This window comes from Ostrea edulis, chromosome 5 (assembly GCF_947568905.1).
Source record: "Ostrea edulis chromosome 5, xbOstEdul1.1, whole genome shotgun sequence".
NCBI lineage: Eukaryota > Metazoa > Mollusca > Bivalvia > Ostreida > Ostreidae > Ostrea > Ostrea edulis.
The window spans coordinates 89,464,419-89,482,852 of record NC_079168.1 but is presented as its reverse complement, the minus strand read 5'-3'; the positions used below and the strand labels follow the sequence as shown (position 1 = coordinate 89,482,852).

The 18,434-nt window shown below is 34.3% G+C and overlaps 1 protein-coding gene across 1 annotated transcript; it reads right to left on the bottom strand.

The window, feature by feature from the left end:
• Positions 1-2,508: 2,508 nt before the first annotated feature.
• On the bottom strand, positions 2,509-18,379 carry LOC125651000 (uncharacterized). The gene is made up of 11 exons (XM_056139230.1): positions 18,221-18,379; positions 15,788-16,115; positions 14,988-15,172; positions 13,531-13,561; positions 13,325-13,411; positions 13,114-13,216; positions 12,982-13,012; positions 12,754-12,862; positions 12,354-12,470; positions 12,180-12,239; positions 2,509-4,924 (listed from the first exon to the last, which is right to left on the bottom strand). The coding sequence occupies exons 2-11, from the start codon at positions 16,107-16,109 to the stop codon at positions 4,722-4,724; spliced, it is 1,248 nt and encodes a 415-aa protein (XP_055995205.1). The 5' UTR covers positions 16,110-16,115; positions 18,221-18,379; the 3' UTR covers positions 2,509-4,721.
• Between the last annotated feature and the right edge of the window lie 55 nt (positions 18,380-18,434).

Below are 18,434 nucleotides of genomic sequence, written 5' to 3'. Positions count from 1 at the left end.
TTACTAATAGTTCTTTAGATTTTTTTTTAGAATCCCCATTTCATTAACGACATATGTAGTCGCTCAGTAAATTTGAAGTTTCTCCTTCACTGCTGTTAATATTTTTGTGAGGAGTAAAGATATAGAGGCTAAATGGTAGAGCACTTACTGGATCCAGCTATGTATCTTTGTTTGTAAGGGTTTTTATGTTGTTTAGGAATCCAGTATAGGTACGGTAATTCATAATCATTCGACCCATTGACTGGGATATTAAATGTGTCGAAAACTGAAGCACAGTTTTGAAGAATTTCATCTTTTGAAAGGGCAGTTGGAGTATAAGTACGATTACCTAAAGTGGAATTAATGCCAAGTTCGTTTAAAATACAGTAATGCAATAATGAGCCTTACAATTACATGTAAAGACAATGTTGTTACTAGCTTTGTCAGCTGGAACCAAAAGATATTCCTCATGTAACCTATCTAATTCTTTAATCAGTAGTCACATGTCCAGCTGGACTATAGTTGAAAGAAGATGAAGAACAAGAACACGTAGGTGGATTAAGTATAAGATGTTCTATATCTAGGCACTGCAAAGTTTGTTTATAATTAAAACATTTGGGTACAATAGCAGAAGTTTATTTGTACAAAATACAGGGTGTAAACTTAAACTTGAAATAAGTTGGAATATACGACTGAACTCTTTTATGACAAAGAATGTTGCTTATGTTGACGGCATCTATACAAATTTCAGCTCTTCTGGCTCAGTGGTTCTTGAGAAGATTTTTAATGACCCACCCTATTTTTGCATTTTTGTGATTACAAATGTATATCCCCTTTTAAGGGGGGATGGCCTTTCATTTGAATAAACTTGAAAGCCCTTCACCCAAGGATACTTTTGGGCAAGTTTGGTTGAAATTGGCCCATTGATTCGGGAGAAGAAGTCGAAAATGTGAAAAGTTTACAGACAGCTGATGGGTAACAGGCGATCAGAAAAGCTCACTTGAGCTTTTAGCTCAGGTGATCGAGCTAAAACGTTTGAAGATTCTAATCTAATTTCAACAGTATTTCATTATGATAATTCATAATAGGATTGGACAGCAGGCACTGCCTATAGAAGTCCTCTCCGTAAAGTTTGAAGATTTTAGATTTCATAGTTATATATTTGAGTTACGAGCCGGACACAAAGTGGTACAGACGGACGGACGGACACAATCACCATACCATAAAACGTTCCATCTAAAGACTGGCATATAAAAAGTAATACTTTGTTCATTTAGTTACAGTAGGAAGCACTCTTAACCATTCAGAAATTAAATGTTGATCAAATTCAGACTAAATTGTTCAGAAAAGTTATTTGTACCATCAGAGGAATACCTGTGCCAAGTATACATGTAGTTTTTTTTTTTAAAATACATATACCGGTTATTTGAAATAAATCAAAATATTAATAAATGTGTTTTGTTCCATCTTCCCACGAACTTGGCTCTAAAGAGTACATGCTTAAAGGAGCTTTGGACAAATTCATGCATATAATTTTGTGTTTCTATAAAATATGTCTTACAACACATAACCAAAACAAGAAATGTTTGTAGAACATCTATGCCCCCCATTGTGCAAAATTAAAAAGGGTTATACACATGCATCATATAAATGATAGTAGTGCCAAACCATTTCAAAATATTGAACAGACAATATATATTGCTATGTTTAGAGTGGATTGACCATGTGACATAAATCAAAAGGGGTCATCCACTCCTTCATCTGTACCAGTGTACCAAGTTTGGTGTCAATCAAGCAAATGATTCTTAGAATACAAGAGACAATATATTACTATGTCCAGTTTAACCCTTGACCAGGTGACTTCAAATACAATAGGGGTCATCTTCTCCTGAAGATGCATCAGTGTACCAAGTTTGATGTCTGTCAAGCAAAGGGTTCTCAAGATATTGAGCAGACAGTATATTCCTACGTCCAGTTAGACCTTGACCATGTGACCTTAAAATCAATAGGGGTAGTCTTCCCCTTAAGTTATACCAGTGTACCAAGTTTGATGTCTGTCAAGCAAAGGGTTCTCAAGATAATGAGAAGAAAGTATATTCCTATGTCCAGTTTGATCATTGACCATGTAACCTCAAAATCAAGGGTGGTCATTTCCTGAAGACGTACCAGTGTACCAAGTTTGATGTCTGTCAAGCAAAGGGTTCTCAAGATATTGAGCGGACAGTATCTTCCTTTGTCCAGAGTGGATTGACCCTTGACTTTTTGACCCAAAAATCAATAGGGGTCCTCTTCTACTCGTAACCAACCCACATGAAATATCATTATGATGAAATGAATGATTCTCAAGATATTGAGCGGACATGTGGTCTACCGACCGACCGACATGCGTAAAGCAATAAGCCCCTCTTCTCTGAAGGGTGGCATAAAAAGCATGCAGCTTTCCTACAGCTAATTATGATATGGTCTTGTTAACCCAGTGTACTAGGTTTGTGTCTAAAGCTGAGAAAATAAAACACAAAAGTAAAACTATTTAAGATTTAAATCTTTAATACAGATAATAAATATATAAAATACAAACCAGATTTCTCTCTATAATATTGAATACATTTGTTTTGTTATCAGAGTAGACAAATTGCATGTCTTCCAACATTTGTTGCAAATACCTGGTACTATTAATACTGAGATCTACCAGAAAATACAAATATTTACATGTATTAATCAGCCATAAAAATATTAATTAGCCACAAAAATATTAAAATTAAATGTCTATAGATGTATATTTGAAAACTTTGGTAAAATTCATGAACATTTAATGAAGTACATATATGAACAGCATCAATTAACACCAAAGCAGTAAGGTAATACATATTGCTTAAAATGAGAGAAAGGAATCAACCTTGTCAATTTATTCTAGGCTAAAATGCAAACATGTCACAACATGGTCGGAGACTGAATGAGGATTTAAATAGACAGTCTAGCTATGGTAATAATTATTAGAAACAAAATTCAACCAAATCAGCAACGATAAGATTCTATAATTGACTTCCTTAGACTGCTATCAAAGTGAGAGGATCAAAGGATGTAACTACAAATATAGACCCGAGTCAGCAAAACACTTCCACTCAAAACTAGACTCTGAAAAAAATTCTGAAAGCGTACAGCTCTAGTCATTTAATGAAGGCAGAACCCGACACTGAATGACAGCCCAGCTCTAAATGAAGATTTCTGGGGAGGACTTGTAGTTACAGTAGAACTGTGGCATATTCTACAAGCAGGAGGCTTAGCAGCCAATCTCCAATAAAATTCCATCAAGAATGAAAACCCACAAAGTTTAAATTTGAAGTTGATGGTAGAGATGATTTTCCCTCTCTAAACCACGGGCAATTGTATCGCTTGGGTTCAAATTTACTATCAAAGATTACTCTTTAATAGTGAATTCGAACCCAAACGATATCATTGCCTGTGCTCTTAAAGTGAATGTCTATAGAGAAATAATATCAATAATATAGAAAAAAAACATAAATTGATATATGCAAAACAACACCCAATATACAATACAACGCACAACAAGGACAGACGATATCGACTAGAAAAAGTAAGATAGAACGATGGACAATAAACACACTCATTAACAATAATATTGCATATCGGTTTTGTTCCGTAGGAATGTGTAGATCACAGTTGTGGTATATCACATTTGATCAGTTTTACATGAAGAAATACCGTATCCAAGTGAACTTTTTTAGCAATTTTTCCATAAAAATGGGTAAATGAGCTATAAATTTTAGCAACTTAATAATTGTAAGAAAGATAACTATTACCTCCAATATGTAATAAAATGTTAGCGATATTCAATTTTAGTGACCTCATCACTCTCGCTAATAATGTCAAAATTCAATCCTCGCTAAAAATTCTTCTTATACGGTAAATCAAAATAAACTTCTTATACATCAGAGAGTTCTGCAGACACTACTTTGTTTTAAATGTACAATACAAGTTTATGATTAATAACAGTAATGCTTAGATGTACATGTACAAGTAATCAACCTCTATCTCTGAAATCCAAAGTCTGCACAGAGAATCTTGGTATGAGGCCATGACTGTAAATTCCCCATAAATTAGTACATGTATCAAATATCACATACAGTTGTACTTTAAGAATTAAATTAAAATCATACCCATGGTACTATAAGTAAATTGCAAATGACTTGTTCGATTCCAAAAACTCAGTAGATTCAATCGCCTACAAATTTAACTGGTCAAACATCAAATTTTATAAATCATAGCTTGCACACAAGACAGGGTTATCTATATTGGCTCAAGCAGCAAGATTCTCGACAGAAATAATCACTGTACAATCTATATCATTAATACAAATACATTGTACGTACTGAACATTATACATGTGAAACAGAGAAAAACACTTGTAAATGTTTAAAGTTGTAAATGCAGTACCATACAATGTAAAATATAGTAACCAGAAAATGTACTTCTATACTAGTACCAAGTAAACCAGAAAATAATAAACCTGGCAGCAATGAGATCATAGAAAACCTTATGTCTACCAGAATTCTTATTTATCATTACATGTATGTATTTCTTATGTCAGATTTGAATCAACTAATCTTGATACCAATTTTTATTTGTTATTTCTTCATCCTGAATCCACATGTCACTTTCAAGTCCTGAATCCATGTATCAATTTCCAAAGCTGATTCCACATGACACTTTCCAGTCCTGAATCAGACAAACTTTCGGAGTTTAGACTGTGTGTAGTGGTAGTAATAGTACTTGGTTCGGTCCCACATGTACTTGATCTGGTGTTTGTAGGAGGTGCAGGTGCTCCCCATGGATACATGACAGTAGAGGTACACCCCCAGGAATAACAGCACAACCCCACAGATTGCAAACAGGATCCACAGAAAAACCTTGGCGCACTGTTCCTCTGATGTAAAAAGACAATATATCACACACGTTTTACAGAATGAATACTTGTATACTGTATCTATACGAAGGATGAACAATTTGAAACAATCTGAAACTAGTGCCAAACGTGCATACATGTCCTTATTAATATTTCTTTAATATGCATGGAAAAACTGGATAAAACATTTCATTAACAATTCTAAAATAATCTATCTAGGTCACGCATTCCTGCATCGTCAGAACCCACAGGTTTTCTCTGTGTTGAATGCAGTTTAACGGGGAGAAAACTTGTGGGTTCTGACATTGTAATACCTGGCACACTCTCGAAATACAGCATTTCATTTTGGTGAACATTCAGAAACAAAACATGCTAACATTTATGCAAATATCTTGGATCCATTCCAATGATGATGTATAGTTTTTCTGCAATTTTTTTTTAATTGCATCAAATTGTCTTTTCTAACTATTATAATAGTGGCTTGTTTGAAGTTTTGACTTGTAATCCAGGTGCCTGAGGTCGATGGAAAATCCATCAACCATGTTCACATCACACACTAGGTAGGTTATAAAATTTCAGATTATAACTGAACTTGAGAAACATAAAATGGGTGACAAGGCACTCGCATCAAGAGTACTAGAATTAGAATTGCATTCAGGCTTGCAATGCAGAATATCTTTTAACAGCTTGAGGATGCCAAGTTAAAGGGACTGGTTCACGTTTTGCGAAAGAAATGTTTTTCATTTTTTATGTTAAAAATTAATAATATAGCTCATTTAAATGTTGACAACCAAAATTTGGACGGTCTGAATGCAATATTTTAGCTTTGATTCTGTGTTATGTAAACAAACAAACCAGTGAAACATTAATTTTGTAATTAAAAGCATCTTCTTTTTGTACAATCACAAATTTTAACTTTTAACGAGGCCGAGTACAATTCGAATTTTCGCGTTCTGCGCAGTTGTTGCGCATCGTTTCACTTTCATGAAGTCGTAAAAAGTGAGTTCTAGATATTTCAACAAATACGATGTTTTTTAAATAAAAAACTAAAGGACTGTTAATTCATCTTCAAATATAGTAAATTCTAAAGATAATAAGAAAAATTTGTTTAAAAAGTGGTTTTACAGCTTGAGAAGACCAGAGCAGACGTCAGACAATATTTCCCGGTGGTTTGAACACATGGGGATATTACAAAAAGAAATTATCTATAGAAAAAAGTTCGACGTCGACCTATGTCCAAAGATAAAGTCAGCTAGATCATTTATTTTAATATGTGTTAAAGCGTACATAGTGTATGAAAAGGGTGCTATATAAATATGGGTATTATTATTATTATCATACGCATGTATATACATGTATATTTTCCCCTGCATGTTCATATCTTATTTCCAAACGCCAAGGGCCCTCGTGGGGCAGCATGAAAATACACACAAAAGTATGAATACATCATCAAAAAAAAAAGAAGAAAGAAGTGATATACATGACACATGCTTTAAACACAATGTCAGTTATTTTAGATTGCATATATTGTTCAAAATAAATTTCCTAAGTGTATGCTCTGTTCTAGTTTACAAGGAAAGAAAAATCCAAAATGGAAAAATAATAGCGATATCGAAGATAGTAAATTAATAGTTAATAAAATTTGACGCAAATCTATTGTAGAATACTTGTTTCTCATTAAAAAAAAAACCAACAAAGATTCTACACTATAGTATTAATGCTGACGTCACACTTTAACCTCACATTGCGTCATACTCAACATGCATTGTGACGCACTTTTTGTGTATTCAAAGCATCTCATTCTCACTAAAATAATTTATTTTCTACCAAAAGGTCAATGTAACTTTTATTATAATGCAATCCGTATTTCGAAATATTGTATACGTACGTTATTAAAATGATGAGGATTGCTGTTCTGATGAGAAAGAGGAGGGAGTGTTTTAACAGTTTTATTGTGCACCGTAGGTCTACATGTATATGTTTCGTTGGTAGATCCTCTAATAAATATCCCATTCCTATATAATCAGACTATGGGTATAGTGCACACGTTTTCCAATTAAAAATTCTGTAATTTATATATTTCAGATCACATCTATATTGTAAATGTTGTTGGGTAAAACAATACACTTCATAGAGATTTCGAGTATATAGGTACATAATGGCAGTAAATAGTAAACTTAACGACCTGATGATTTTAATTATGTTCTCTGGCCTTGCTATGTATACCCCCCCCCCCCCCCCCCCCCCCCCCCGAATAGTAAACTTAACGACCTGATGATTTTAATTATGTTCTCTGGCCTTGGTATGTATATTTTTCCATAGTTGAATTATGCATGGAGCCATTGGTAGGCCTAATGGTTAAACTTTTGATAGTATCATTTATAAAGTAGCGTTGTAGTTATTTACGCATGAGATCGAAAAATATATTTGTAAAGTTTTGAGAATATAATCTTGTGATTCTTTTAACTTTTCTGAGATATATAACTATTTCCTGATATTTCTTTATTCTATATCAAACATGCATATAGCTATTTAATTTATTTTCCCGATCATATGGAAGTTAGTAAATGTACTACAATTATCAAGTATCCCAGATTCAAAGAAACATCTAAATCACGCACACAAAATCATTATTACATGTAACGGGTATAACTATTTCAGACTATCAGAAGAAAATGAGATATTCCTTAAGCAATTCCCCAGATTTATTTTCCATCATGATCCATACAAAATAGATTTTAAAAGAGCATAAGTAAGTTCCTATGGAATGAGCAAATTGCAAACAAAATGATACGCGCTTTCGTCCAACAAATTTGGCCTAATATTGATGAATAATATAAGAAAAAAAGTTGGCTGAAAAGGAAATTAAACATTGAGATAGTCCCTTTGAACCTTATACATGTACACCATAATATTCTTATTTTATCAGTCATTACAAAATTAAAGGTGTTTAAACATCATTAATATATTTGTTGATATATGCAGAAGTTACAACTATATAATAAATAGATTCTCAAATGAAAACTTTGAAACGTTCCCTAATCAATCTTCAGATTTCATTTTCTATCACGATACACACCCAATAGATTATTTTGATAGATTTGGTAAGTCCCTATGAATTGAGGAAGTTACAAACAAAATTATGGGGTTTCGTCTTCAAAAGTTTGCCTAATAGTGTTTTATGAGAGCCAAAAATGTCACAGGGAGGAAACTTTGAGATGGTCCCTTGGTCTTTCTAAATGGGGACATGTTGATTTTATTTCATTATATTGTCAAATATGTCTAAGACTTTCACATACATTGAAAAGATTGAAAACTCTAGGGCAAAAATATGAAAAATATGAAAAGTTCTTTATTTTCGAAGAAAATCCCATAAGGTCCTATAGTAAAGGTGCTGATATTTTGAGACGACCCCTACACAATACTGTACGGGCAAAATCATTTTTTATTTTCTTAATAAAATGTCGCAAGTACAACTCATCAATGATACAAATTTAATAAAAATCTCTGGGGCAGAAATAACTGTATCAGGCCCCCTTAAATGACACATTTTACCTAAAGTATACTTGAGATGTGATATATACATGTGTATATATATATATATATATATATATATATATATATATATATATATATATATTAAACTTGGCCAATATATCCATTTATTTTTGAAAACCTATAAACAATAACAAGCCTCAGTCTTTGTTTTCAAAACAAATAATAAACTCTCTATAATGAGCTTCTGTCATGATGAATAACCTTATTTTTTTTTGTGAAACCTTCTAAAGATATTAGACTAGATTTTGATCATTTTATGTGAAAAACAAAATTTGGAGGAAAATCGTGAATCAATCTCTTTAAGACGCGAGTGCTAGTATAAACTTCACTCACACAAGTGACTATGAAATGCAAAATATTTATACATCACACTTCAATTTTCCTCAATTGTCCAAGTTTTGTCCATATATGATCAGAATAAATTTTGCAGACATTACTGATTGTAAATTTTATGGTGTCAGATTCGAAATTTTTTGTAAATACATGTATCTGTAATAAAAATTCACTCTTAGTAGAGCATTTCTTCATATAAATAGCATGACAACTGGAAATTGTTCTCGCCTTATTGTATTAGCTGTAGTAAAATAGGCCAATGTTCCATAATGCTCACCTGAGTCACAATTCAGGACTCGAAATAACTGATGGCTCAATCAATGGTCTGGGGCTAGTAAACAATGGATTAGGGTCAGTACTTTGTAAAGAGCGTACATAGCCCTTAGGGCTAGTTAATTTGAATACATACAATATGTATCAAAATTCTTCAATGATCGGGCTAGTAAATTAGACATGTGTGCATTCGGGTTTTCATTGGATGCAAAATATTTTTTTTAATTCACATTTTTAAGTTGTACTATGAAGTAACACACTGTTAATAAATTCAAGAATGTTTCTAAGAATGAGTGGTCGGAGAATTCCTTAGAACAGTGACTTGAACTGCATAATCCCAAATGAGATCACGCTCATCTTTTTTATAGCTCTGCAATTCTCAACTGATATTAAAACATACAACAACAATTATAGAGGGATTACACTGCAATAATAAGTGATTAAATTTCTGACTATAAAACATAAATACTGCTGCCAAGATTTGGTAACCCAATAATCATACAGAGAGGAAAGTCAAAGTGGCTCAGTCAGAACCAAATTGACACTCTGAAGGAAAGTGTAAAGGTTATGATTTACAGTTTTAAATACAGTATCGGACTTTCAGGTAAGGGCTATTCCAGAAATAAATACATGGGGGGGTCGGGAGGCACCTTTTGTATATACCAAGCACTCATAAAAAAAATTAAAAAATTACCCCATGACCCATCAAATTAATAAACTCATTTTACAATGACCCATCTAATAAAAAAAACAAAAAAACTAACCAGACCCACCACAAAAATATTTTAAAAAATGAAAACGGTACAAATCTCGCGAGGTTTTCTGAAGAAACGATGTCACATCAACAATCAAAGGCATCTATGGCGGGAATGTTGGAAAGATTGGGAGTCCAAACGATGCTATTATCATGAAATGGGTATGGATATGTTTTTCCACGAATCGTTCGTCTTGGAGCCCGCGCCCGGAGGCCTCTATATCACCATCACACCGACTGATAAATATAACGCATCGGTACCCTTGTATAAATCAACTAAGGTTTGCCTATTTTTATTAGAAAACGGAATACCTATTGGTTTCAAAATATTCCCCAAATCGATGCACTGTAAACTGTAATAATCTACAGAACAGAGTTCGCAGCCATCACGTCCAAAGGGACCCTACTAAACGCGCCTCTAATTTGAAGAGTGCCGTAATGGAAAGTTATGCGCTGCAAAGAGCGACAACTCGAATAGTTCTATGTTACTTCCGATTTCGAAAGCACGTTTTCAATTTTCCCTCCGACGTTTTGTAACCAACACGACAAGAGCGACAACAAAAATATTCTGAAAACTCAACACCCACGTGGCACAAAATAAAACAATAGAAACTACCCACTACCCATAATAAATATTTTTTTAACAGTCCAACCACGGACCAAATAAAATATGAAAAAATACGACCACCCACACAAAAAAATATCATTTGCCGCCCGACCCTCCCATTTGATCATTTCTGGAACAGCCCTAACTGATATCTCTATCAATTTGAATATTTTTCTTAATCAAATAAATTGACCAATAGAAGAGTGTACAGATTTCTGTCTTATTGGAGTTAACATGGATGTTAAGCAGCAAATCGGCAAAAACAGCATGGCCAGAATGATCATGAAGCAATGATAGAAACTGATATTTTTTGTGGTTGTTGGAAATTAAACATGTTAAATGCACAGAAACAATCCAAAGAAGATTGAAACATGCCACTGAATAGCACAAAGATGCAGGGATTGCACTAACATACTGAAAGTTCACAAGTGTACAGCACAATGTTCAGAACTCTAAGCAAAATAACGCATACTGTTCAGGATGTACAGTAGAAACACAGAAAGATCAATTCTGTACAGCATTAAAAAAAAACACAGTTCAAGAGCCAATAATCTATATGCTGTGTACAAGGCACTGATGATGCCCCTGCATATTCTAGTATAGATACTGGTACTCTGGAATCGTTGATGTTAGCAGGCTGAGTATACAGAATATATTTGCATGTGAGTATCCATGGAAACAACACTTCTTCAGGACCATCTGTGTAAAGTCAGGTGACTGAACATGAAGCTGCATGAATTTAAATGTGTTTGTTTTCCATCCCTTTGAGAATTTTTCAGACATTACAAAGCTGTAGGTGAAGTACAACAAATTTAGACCTATACAGTGAGGGTTTTTTTTCATTGTGGCGATGCCTGTCACGATACGGGACCTCAGTTTTTAAGGTCTCATCCAAAAGACCTGTTACTCTCACTTCTAAATGTCAAATATTTGGTGAAGGAGCAATCACTACCTATTTTCATGTATTGGATTTGACCACAGGAATCCACAATTTTGTCTGTACTAATACTGTACAACAGGTATAATTGTGGGTAGAAATTTTTGAAATCCGATCCCTAAAAGGTATCAAATGATAATCTGCATTTTCAACTTTTCCGGTTGCATTATACTTAACTATACCTTGCGATTATAAATTTTGCGCATTTTTCCTATCTGCAAAATTCCACAAAAATTGGAAAACCACAGAAAATACCCATTTTATGATAATAGCAGGGGTCTATACCATACCACCCACTTGTGTTCTTTATTAGGATGTGGTGTGATATGGTATAGATTCCTGCTATCATTACAGACAAAATTACCGGTTCATGTGATATAACATAGCCAAGGTATGAGCTGAGCTCGAACTCATGACCTCCCACTCATAAAGAGAATGCTGTACCCACTGAGCCACAGTGAGATATCTATAAAATATAGACAAATACCAAACGACCTTTCATCAAACAGCTCATTTGAGCCTGTTGCTCACATCTTAAACTTGACACAACCAAGGCATGAGAGGCTCAAATTCATGACCTCCCAGTCACAAACTAAATGCTCTAACCACTGAGCCAAATCAGTGTGAGAGAGTAGTATGTATTATGTATATGACAAAAACTGAATAAATAAAAAAAAAAAAAAAAAAAGAAGCCACCACTACAGTGAAATACCTATAAACTACAGACAGGCTTTGATCAGAAAGCTCCTTTGTTGCCATAAAGAACTCTCAGTACAAGGAGAGGAGTCTTTTGTCGACTGTAAACAGAACTTACCGTCTTCATTACTAATTACAGACTCATCAAATCGAACTCTCTTCTCTGTATCTCTTTCACCTGAAATATTCAAATCATTAAATTTTTTCACTTCTATATGGTATATGCGAATCTTCATCACCAGAATCAAAATCAATCAAGAAAAAAAAATTCTACAGAATATTGTACGTGTACCAGGTTTCCTTCTCCGGAGTATGGACTGGGGTTCTCTCTCGGGCATATTGAGAATCCCTGATTGGACACTAGAAGTATTGGAGTCTACACCCTCACTTTCAAATCTTTTCAGGTTATCTAAAGAAAAAAATATACAATAATCTTCACAGCGTAATTGTGTTTCAGTTGCATAACATCTGATTAAACTCCGACCTCCTTTAATGACTGATCATCTGATTAACACATAAAATGTTGTATTCAAGGAAGTTTTCTTTTCATCGTCTTTCCTTTACCTCATCTAAAATTTATCTTTTCATTCACATTTCAATGGACCCAAAAAATTATTGAAATTGCAAGAGGTTGTGGAAAAAATGAAACAAATTGCATGCTGTATTCTGTCCATCTTTCTCTTGTTAGTCACCTTGATATTGGTCAGCTCCTGCTTCTGCATACACTTGTGTGAAGAAGTCTAGACTATTTATAGTAACAGGGTGGTCGTGTCCTAGAATGTGTTGCCGTATCTTTGTGGCCTGTTTGACAACATAGATACTGTTACTAAAGTGCACAGTCTGATTAAAATCAAAAATCTCATTTCTGCTTGACTTTTTAGAATTATCAGATACAAAGATGGTGATTGTCTGCATCTTACCTTTCCAGCATATTCCAAAGCCAGTTGTGGTCTACAATGCAAATTCACAGTCATTTACAATATAAATCATGAGCTGGTATTGCATTGTAATACCCAAATACATGTAACATGAATTAGATAAGTAAACCTTACTGCTTTTTGTCCAGACATATTCTGGCCAGCTCCTCGAATTCGTCAGCTCGAATTGTATCCTCGCTGACATCGGAGGGAAGTTCTTGGTCCTTTTGTGCGTCCTCTGTCATAAGTGAGATCACTATCATCAATTTTGTAATAGTACTGCATTGCTTTAAGTTTTACACACTTCTAACATTGATTCGATAAATATCACCCTGATTGAACTCACCTAACTTCTTCTGTATGTCTGTGGTGTCAATTAATGCAGACTCATAATAAATCTTCTCAGCTTGGATAAAGTGAATGGCTTTTTCATCTGATTACCACATTAAGGACGATGTAGCCAGTGGTAAAAGAAATCTCTTAAAACCAGGAAGTACTGACAAATCAAGAGATACAATGAAATAAAAACAAAATCGGCTACAGAAAGGATACATTCTTCTTGTCTGTAGAATATATCTGCAACCTATAAAACAGAAAAAGAAAACAATTTATAGTGTACAAAAGACGAGAATGTGTATTAAATTCTAGTGTGGGTCAAATCAGTCGGCTAAACCAAGCCCTCACCATCCAATGCTGGCTTTCTACAAATGAAGATATAAATTTATAAATTTAAATATTCCATGATTTCGTAATTCTTGCTTGTACGAGTTGTTCATGCAGGACGGCATCCAAAAACTTGGGCCTAGTTGGTCTATATCAAAAGGTTGGAATGCATGAGTTAAACACTGTGGATGGTAACGATACTAACCAATTAAAAAAACGCAGTATTAAGTCTTCCCCGGAAGACATGTGTCGCCTGCTAGTTCATTCTATATGTAATATATCACGTATAATGTTGAAAAAGTAAATTATTGAAATGGTTTTTGTCACTAAACAGGAAGTTGATAAGCAACAGATTCGAAAATGTCTTACACAATACAGTTGGCCACACTGATGCTCTGTGCCAAATATCAGGGAGTTGCCCCATGTGGTTCTTGAGAAAACTGTGACAGAAATTTTTTTGCTGTAAAAAATTCTAAGTCCCGGCAAACAGGAAGTTGATAAGCGACAGATTCGAAAATGTCTTACACATTACAGTTGGCCACACTGATGCTCTGTGCCAAATATCAGGGAGTTGCCCCATGTGGTTCTTGAGAAAACTGTGACAGAAATTTTTTTGCTGTAAAAAATTCTAAGTCCCGGCAAACAGGAAGTTGATAAGCGACAGATTCGAAAATGTCTTACACAATACAGTTGGCCACACTGATGCTCTGTGCCAAATATCAGGGAGTTGCCCCATGTGGTTCTTGAGAAAACTGTGACAGAAATTTTTTTGCTGTAAAAAATTCTAAGTCCCGGCAAACAGGAAGTTGATAAGCGACAGATTCGAAAATGTCTTACACAATACAGTTAGCCACACTGATGCTCTGTGCCAAATATCAGGGAGTTGCCCCATGTGGTTCTTGAGAAAACTGTGACAGAAATTTTTTTGCTGTAAAAAATTCTAAGTCCCGGCAAACAGGAAGTTGAAAAGCGACAGATTCGAAAATGTCTTACACAATACAGTTGGCCACAGTGATGCTCTGTGCCAAATATCAGGGAGTTGCCCCATGTGGTTCTTGAGAAAACTGTGACAGAAATTTTTTGTGACGACGACGCCAGACAACGACGCAAGACGATGGATAGTGATCCCTATATGTCGCCACTGCGTAACGCAGGCGACACAATTATAACCTATTAACCAGGTTATTTGTAGTAAATAAATATTGTCATACATGTATGCATGTTTAAAAATGCTGGTTTCATCCAAATGAGGATATAGATCTACAAATCTAAATATAGATCACCAACCAACATCAAAATACAAACAATTCATCACACCAATAATACCTATAAATCAAACTGCTTACATTTCTGAGACACTGTGGCAGTAAAGGAAAATTGGAGTGTGGTTTGAGTCCTCGTAGACTAGCCATATAACACTTCAGAGCAAATTTCAATTTCCCTTTCTTCTCACTTTCTAGCCCCCTTTCAAAAAGCTTGATCCTCCCCTCTCCATCTAATTCACTGCCATCTGATACATCTATTCCTTCATCTAAAAGGCAAAAAATTAGCTATAGAATATCAGTATGTAACTGGTAGGTTATCCAATTTTATCAGCTTTTGATAATGACCAGTTCCACAACAACATTGAATTTCTAACATAAAGTATTTCGATCACGTGATCAGTGTCTTGCTTATCCTAATATTTACCTCTGTACTGACGTGTCTTTATGAGAGCAAATGTGTCAAATCTAAACCAACTGGGCATCAAAGCTAATTATCCAATCAAAGAGTAATGTTCAGGATGAACATGCTGAGGACAAAAGCTACATGTATCATGATAACTCTAGAAATAATTTCCCATCATATATCTAGGACTAATTTTCTATTGCAGTTGGCATTGTTTGCATTATTCAATTTTAGTGGTTTCAACACAATCATTAATATATAATACAAAAATTTGATGATCGCTAAAATTGCCAATTATTATAGGATTACAAAGTGAACAGATTCAAGATTCAAGGCAAAAAAGCATTGACATAAACATGTTTTACATTAAGAGCAAACAAACCCAATACCCCCCCCCCCCCCAACCTTTTCCCAAACAGAATACATATTAGACCAAGAATAATTTTTTTAAAAAGATGACAAGAATTAGTACGTGTACCATCTTCTTCCTCAATGGCCTCTTCTTTATCAGCGGTCCCCGAGTTTTGTAGTGTGGCTGGCGTCTCCTCCATTTGATGCTCACCATCTCCTGGCTGCCGGCGCGGAGACAACAAATTTCCCTCCTGATTACTAACCTCTGTAGGAGAACAAGCATCATCAGATTGTGCTTCTTGAATAATCAACTTTTCGACTACATGTAACTTTTCCTCTTTTGGATTTAATGTGCCTTCTTTTGTTTCTGACATGTTTTCTCCATCATCCACTGCTACATCAGCAGTATCAGGCTTGTTTTCATTTTCAATAGAATAATCTTTCTCCATAGTAACCTTCAAAATGAAAGGAATAAAAAGGGCTTTACATCAGGTCCCGTACATTCATGATTCTCTAAATTTACTATATCAAGCTATATATGGTATGATTTATACACAAATTATGGACCCACAAGGGGCAATAACATAAAAGAACATCAATGATTAGAGACATGTACAAAGGACATACATGAATAAAACATACATGTATAACAGTTTTGTTCATGCAATAAACAATTCAGATTGGTTGTAAGTGGAGGGAAAGCAACAAAAAAAGGAGATTAGAACATGACTAGATGTAGTACAATACATGTACACCATTGCCATAGCATATCATACATATATTTAAACAATAAAATGCTTTCTTTGTTTTTCTGCAAAGATTGCTACCTTCATCACCTGATGAAACAAAAAAGAAAGACATTTTATTATTTATATTTCTATGCATTGTTTTAAAATATATTCGCACCTGAGATTTGGAGTAATGTCAGTTTTTTGGGAAGTGTATTTTTTATTTCTACATTGAGGGAGAATTAGGAAATTAAAAAGAACAAGATGTGTTTGTGAAACACAAATGCCCCCGATAATGGCCTATTCCAAAGACGTCCAAGGTCACAAGGACAAATATCATGGTACCAGTAGAAAGATCTTGTCATAAGAAATGCTCATATGCAATATGTCTATGAAAGCTCTAATATTTATTATTTAGAAGTTATGACCAATGTCAATTTAAAAAAAAAAAGGTCAATTGTCAAGGTCAAAAGGTTTAGTACTAACGGAAAGGTCTTGTCACAAGGAATACTCAGACATGTAAAATATCAAACCTCTATCACTTATTGTTAAAAAGTTATTAGCAAGGTTTAAGTTTTCAAATAGTAGGTCAAACTCTAAGGTCAAGGTCACAGGGTAAAAATTGTTGGTACCCACAGAGGTCTTGTCATAAGGAATACTCCTGTGAAATATCATAGCTCTAGCACTTACTGTTCAAAAGTTATTAGCAAGGTTAAGTTTTCAAAAAGTAGGTCAAACTCCAAGGTCAAAGGGTAAAAAATGTTGGTACCCACAGAATTATCTTGTCATAAGGAATACTCATGTGAAATATCAAAGCTCTAGCACCTACTGTTCAAAAGTTATTAGCAAGGTTAAAGTTTCAGACAGAATGACAATTACAGACAGGACAAAAGCAATGGTCAATGTTTCTCACGGAACGACAAGCCTAAGTACATATTTAAGTACTAAGTAATCAGATTTCACAATACAAAATCATCACACTTATCTATGCTTCGACAGGTTGGGATTCACTTCCCCTACAGCGAGATATTCTCGCAAAAATGCAATTGTCCCTCTCTAGTGAGTAAATATATCCTGTACTTGTAACCGAGAAAAACACCAGTGGAGTACATTCTTCGTGTTTCACGTGAAAAGAAGAAAAAGTGCTAAAAATGTCCGATACTTCTGCAAATATATAAATCAAAACAAAAACATTCACGATGTGTATTGGATTTCGGTTTGCTTCCCTCTTACGCAGCAACTTTGATATGAAATTTCTTGACTGTGTTGTCAATTTCATAGAGACAATTCGCGTCCTGTTGAGTGTGTGTTGCACTTATACAGCATTGAACGGAGTTTGCCATTATTTTTCAATAAAAACACCAAAATACCTCTTTATGGTAATGTTTACTTTCTTGCTAAAGAGGGATATTAAATTGCATTTTAGCGAGATCTCGTTATAGGGGAAGTGTTTCCAACCTGTTCAATGCATACACTTTTAATGAAAATTCTTAAAACTATGCAATATTGGTATAAACTCTAAAAAGAACAGTGTTGTAGTTAGTTCAAAGTATAAAACTTGCAGAAATTACTATGCGACTTTTTATCTGCCATTGCACTTGAGAAATTCAGTCTAAAATTGCTTAATCAAAGCTAATGTTTGACTAAATGTAGAGATTGTACTGGACCTATACATCTAGTGCTTTTGAGTTTACTAATTTGCTAAACTTTCATTTCGAACAATACTGGAACAAAATTTTCCATATAACTGATTCAGTGATTGTGTCAATATTTACTATAGTCTATGGCATAGATCTTCCAAAAAACATATTAAATCATCTATGGAAGCTTACCAGTAATTAGTCCAGACGCCAGTTAATATTACTTAGATCCGAGTAACTATTCTCAACAAACAATATCAAACACATTATACAAAAAAAACTAGGCCCCTAGTTAGGCCTAAACTAAAATGTCAAACCATGCAAGAACGGCATGGCAGGTGTATGTCAATTGAATCACAAACAATTCGGACAAAATTTAATAGGCCTATAAGTTTGCTAAACTTTT

What these genes read in the sequence shown, in the direction of transcription:
- LOC125651000 (XM_056139230.1), bottom strand. Translation starts at nt 16,109, where the DNA reads ATGGAGAAAGATTATTCTATTGAAAATGAAAACAAGCCTGATACTGCT. An exon ending in AGACATACAGAAGAAGTTAG is followed by an intron (nt 13,217 to 13,324) that starts GTGAGTTCAATC and finishes CACTTATGACAG; the next exon opens with AGGACGCACAAAAGGACCAA. An exon ending in TGTAATTAGTAATGAAGACG is followed by an intron (nt 4,925 to 12,179) that starts GTAAGTTCTGTT and finishes TTTTTACATCAG; the next exon opens with AGGAACAGTGCGCCAAGGTT.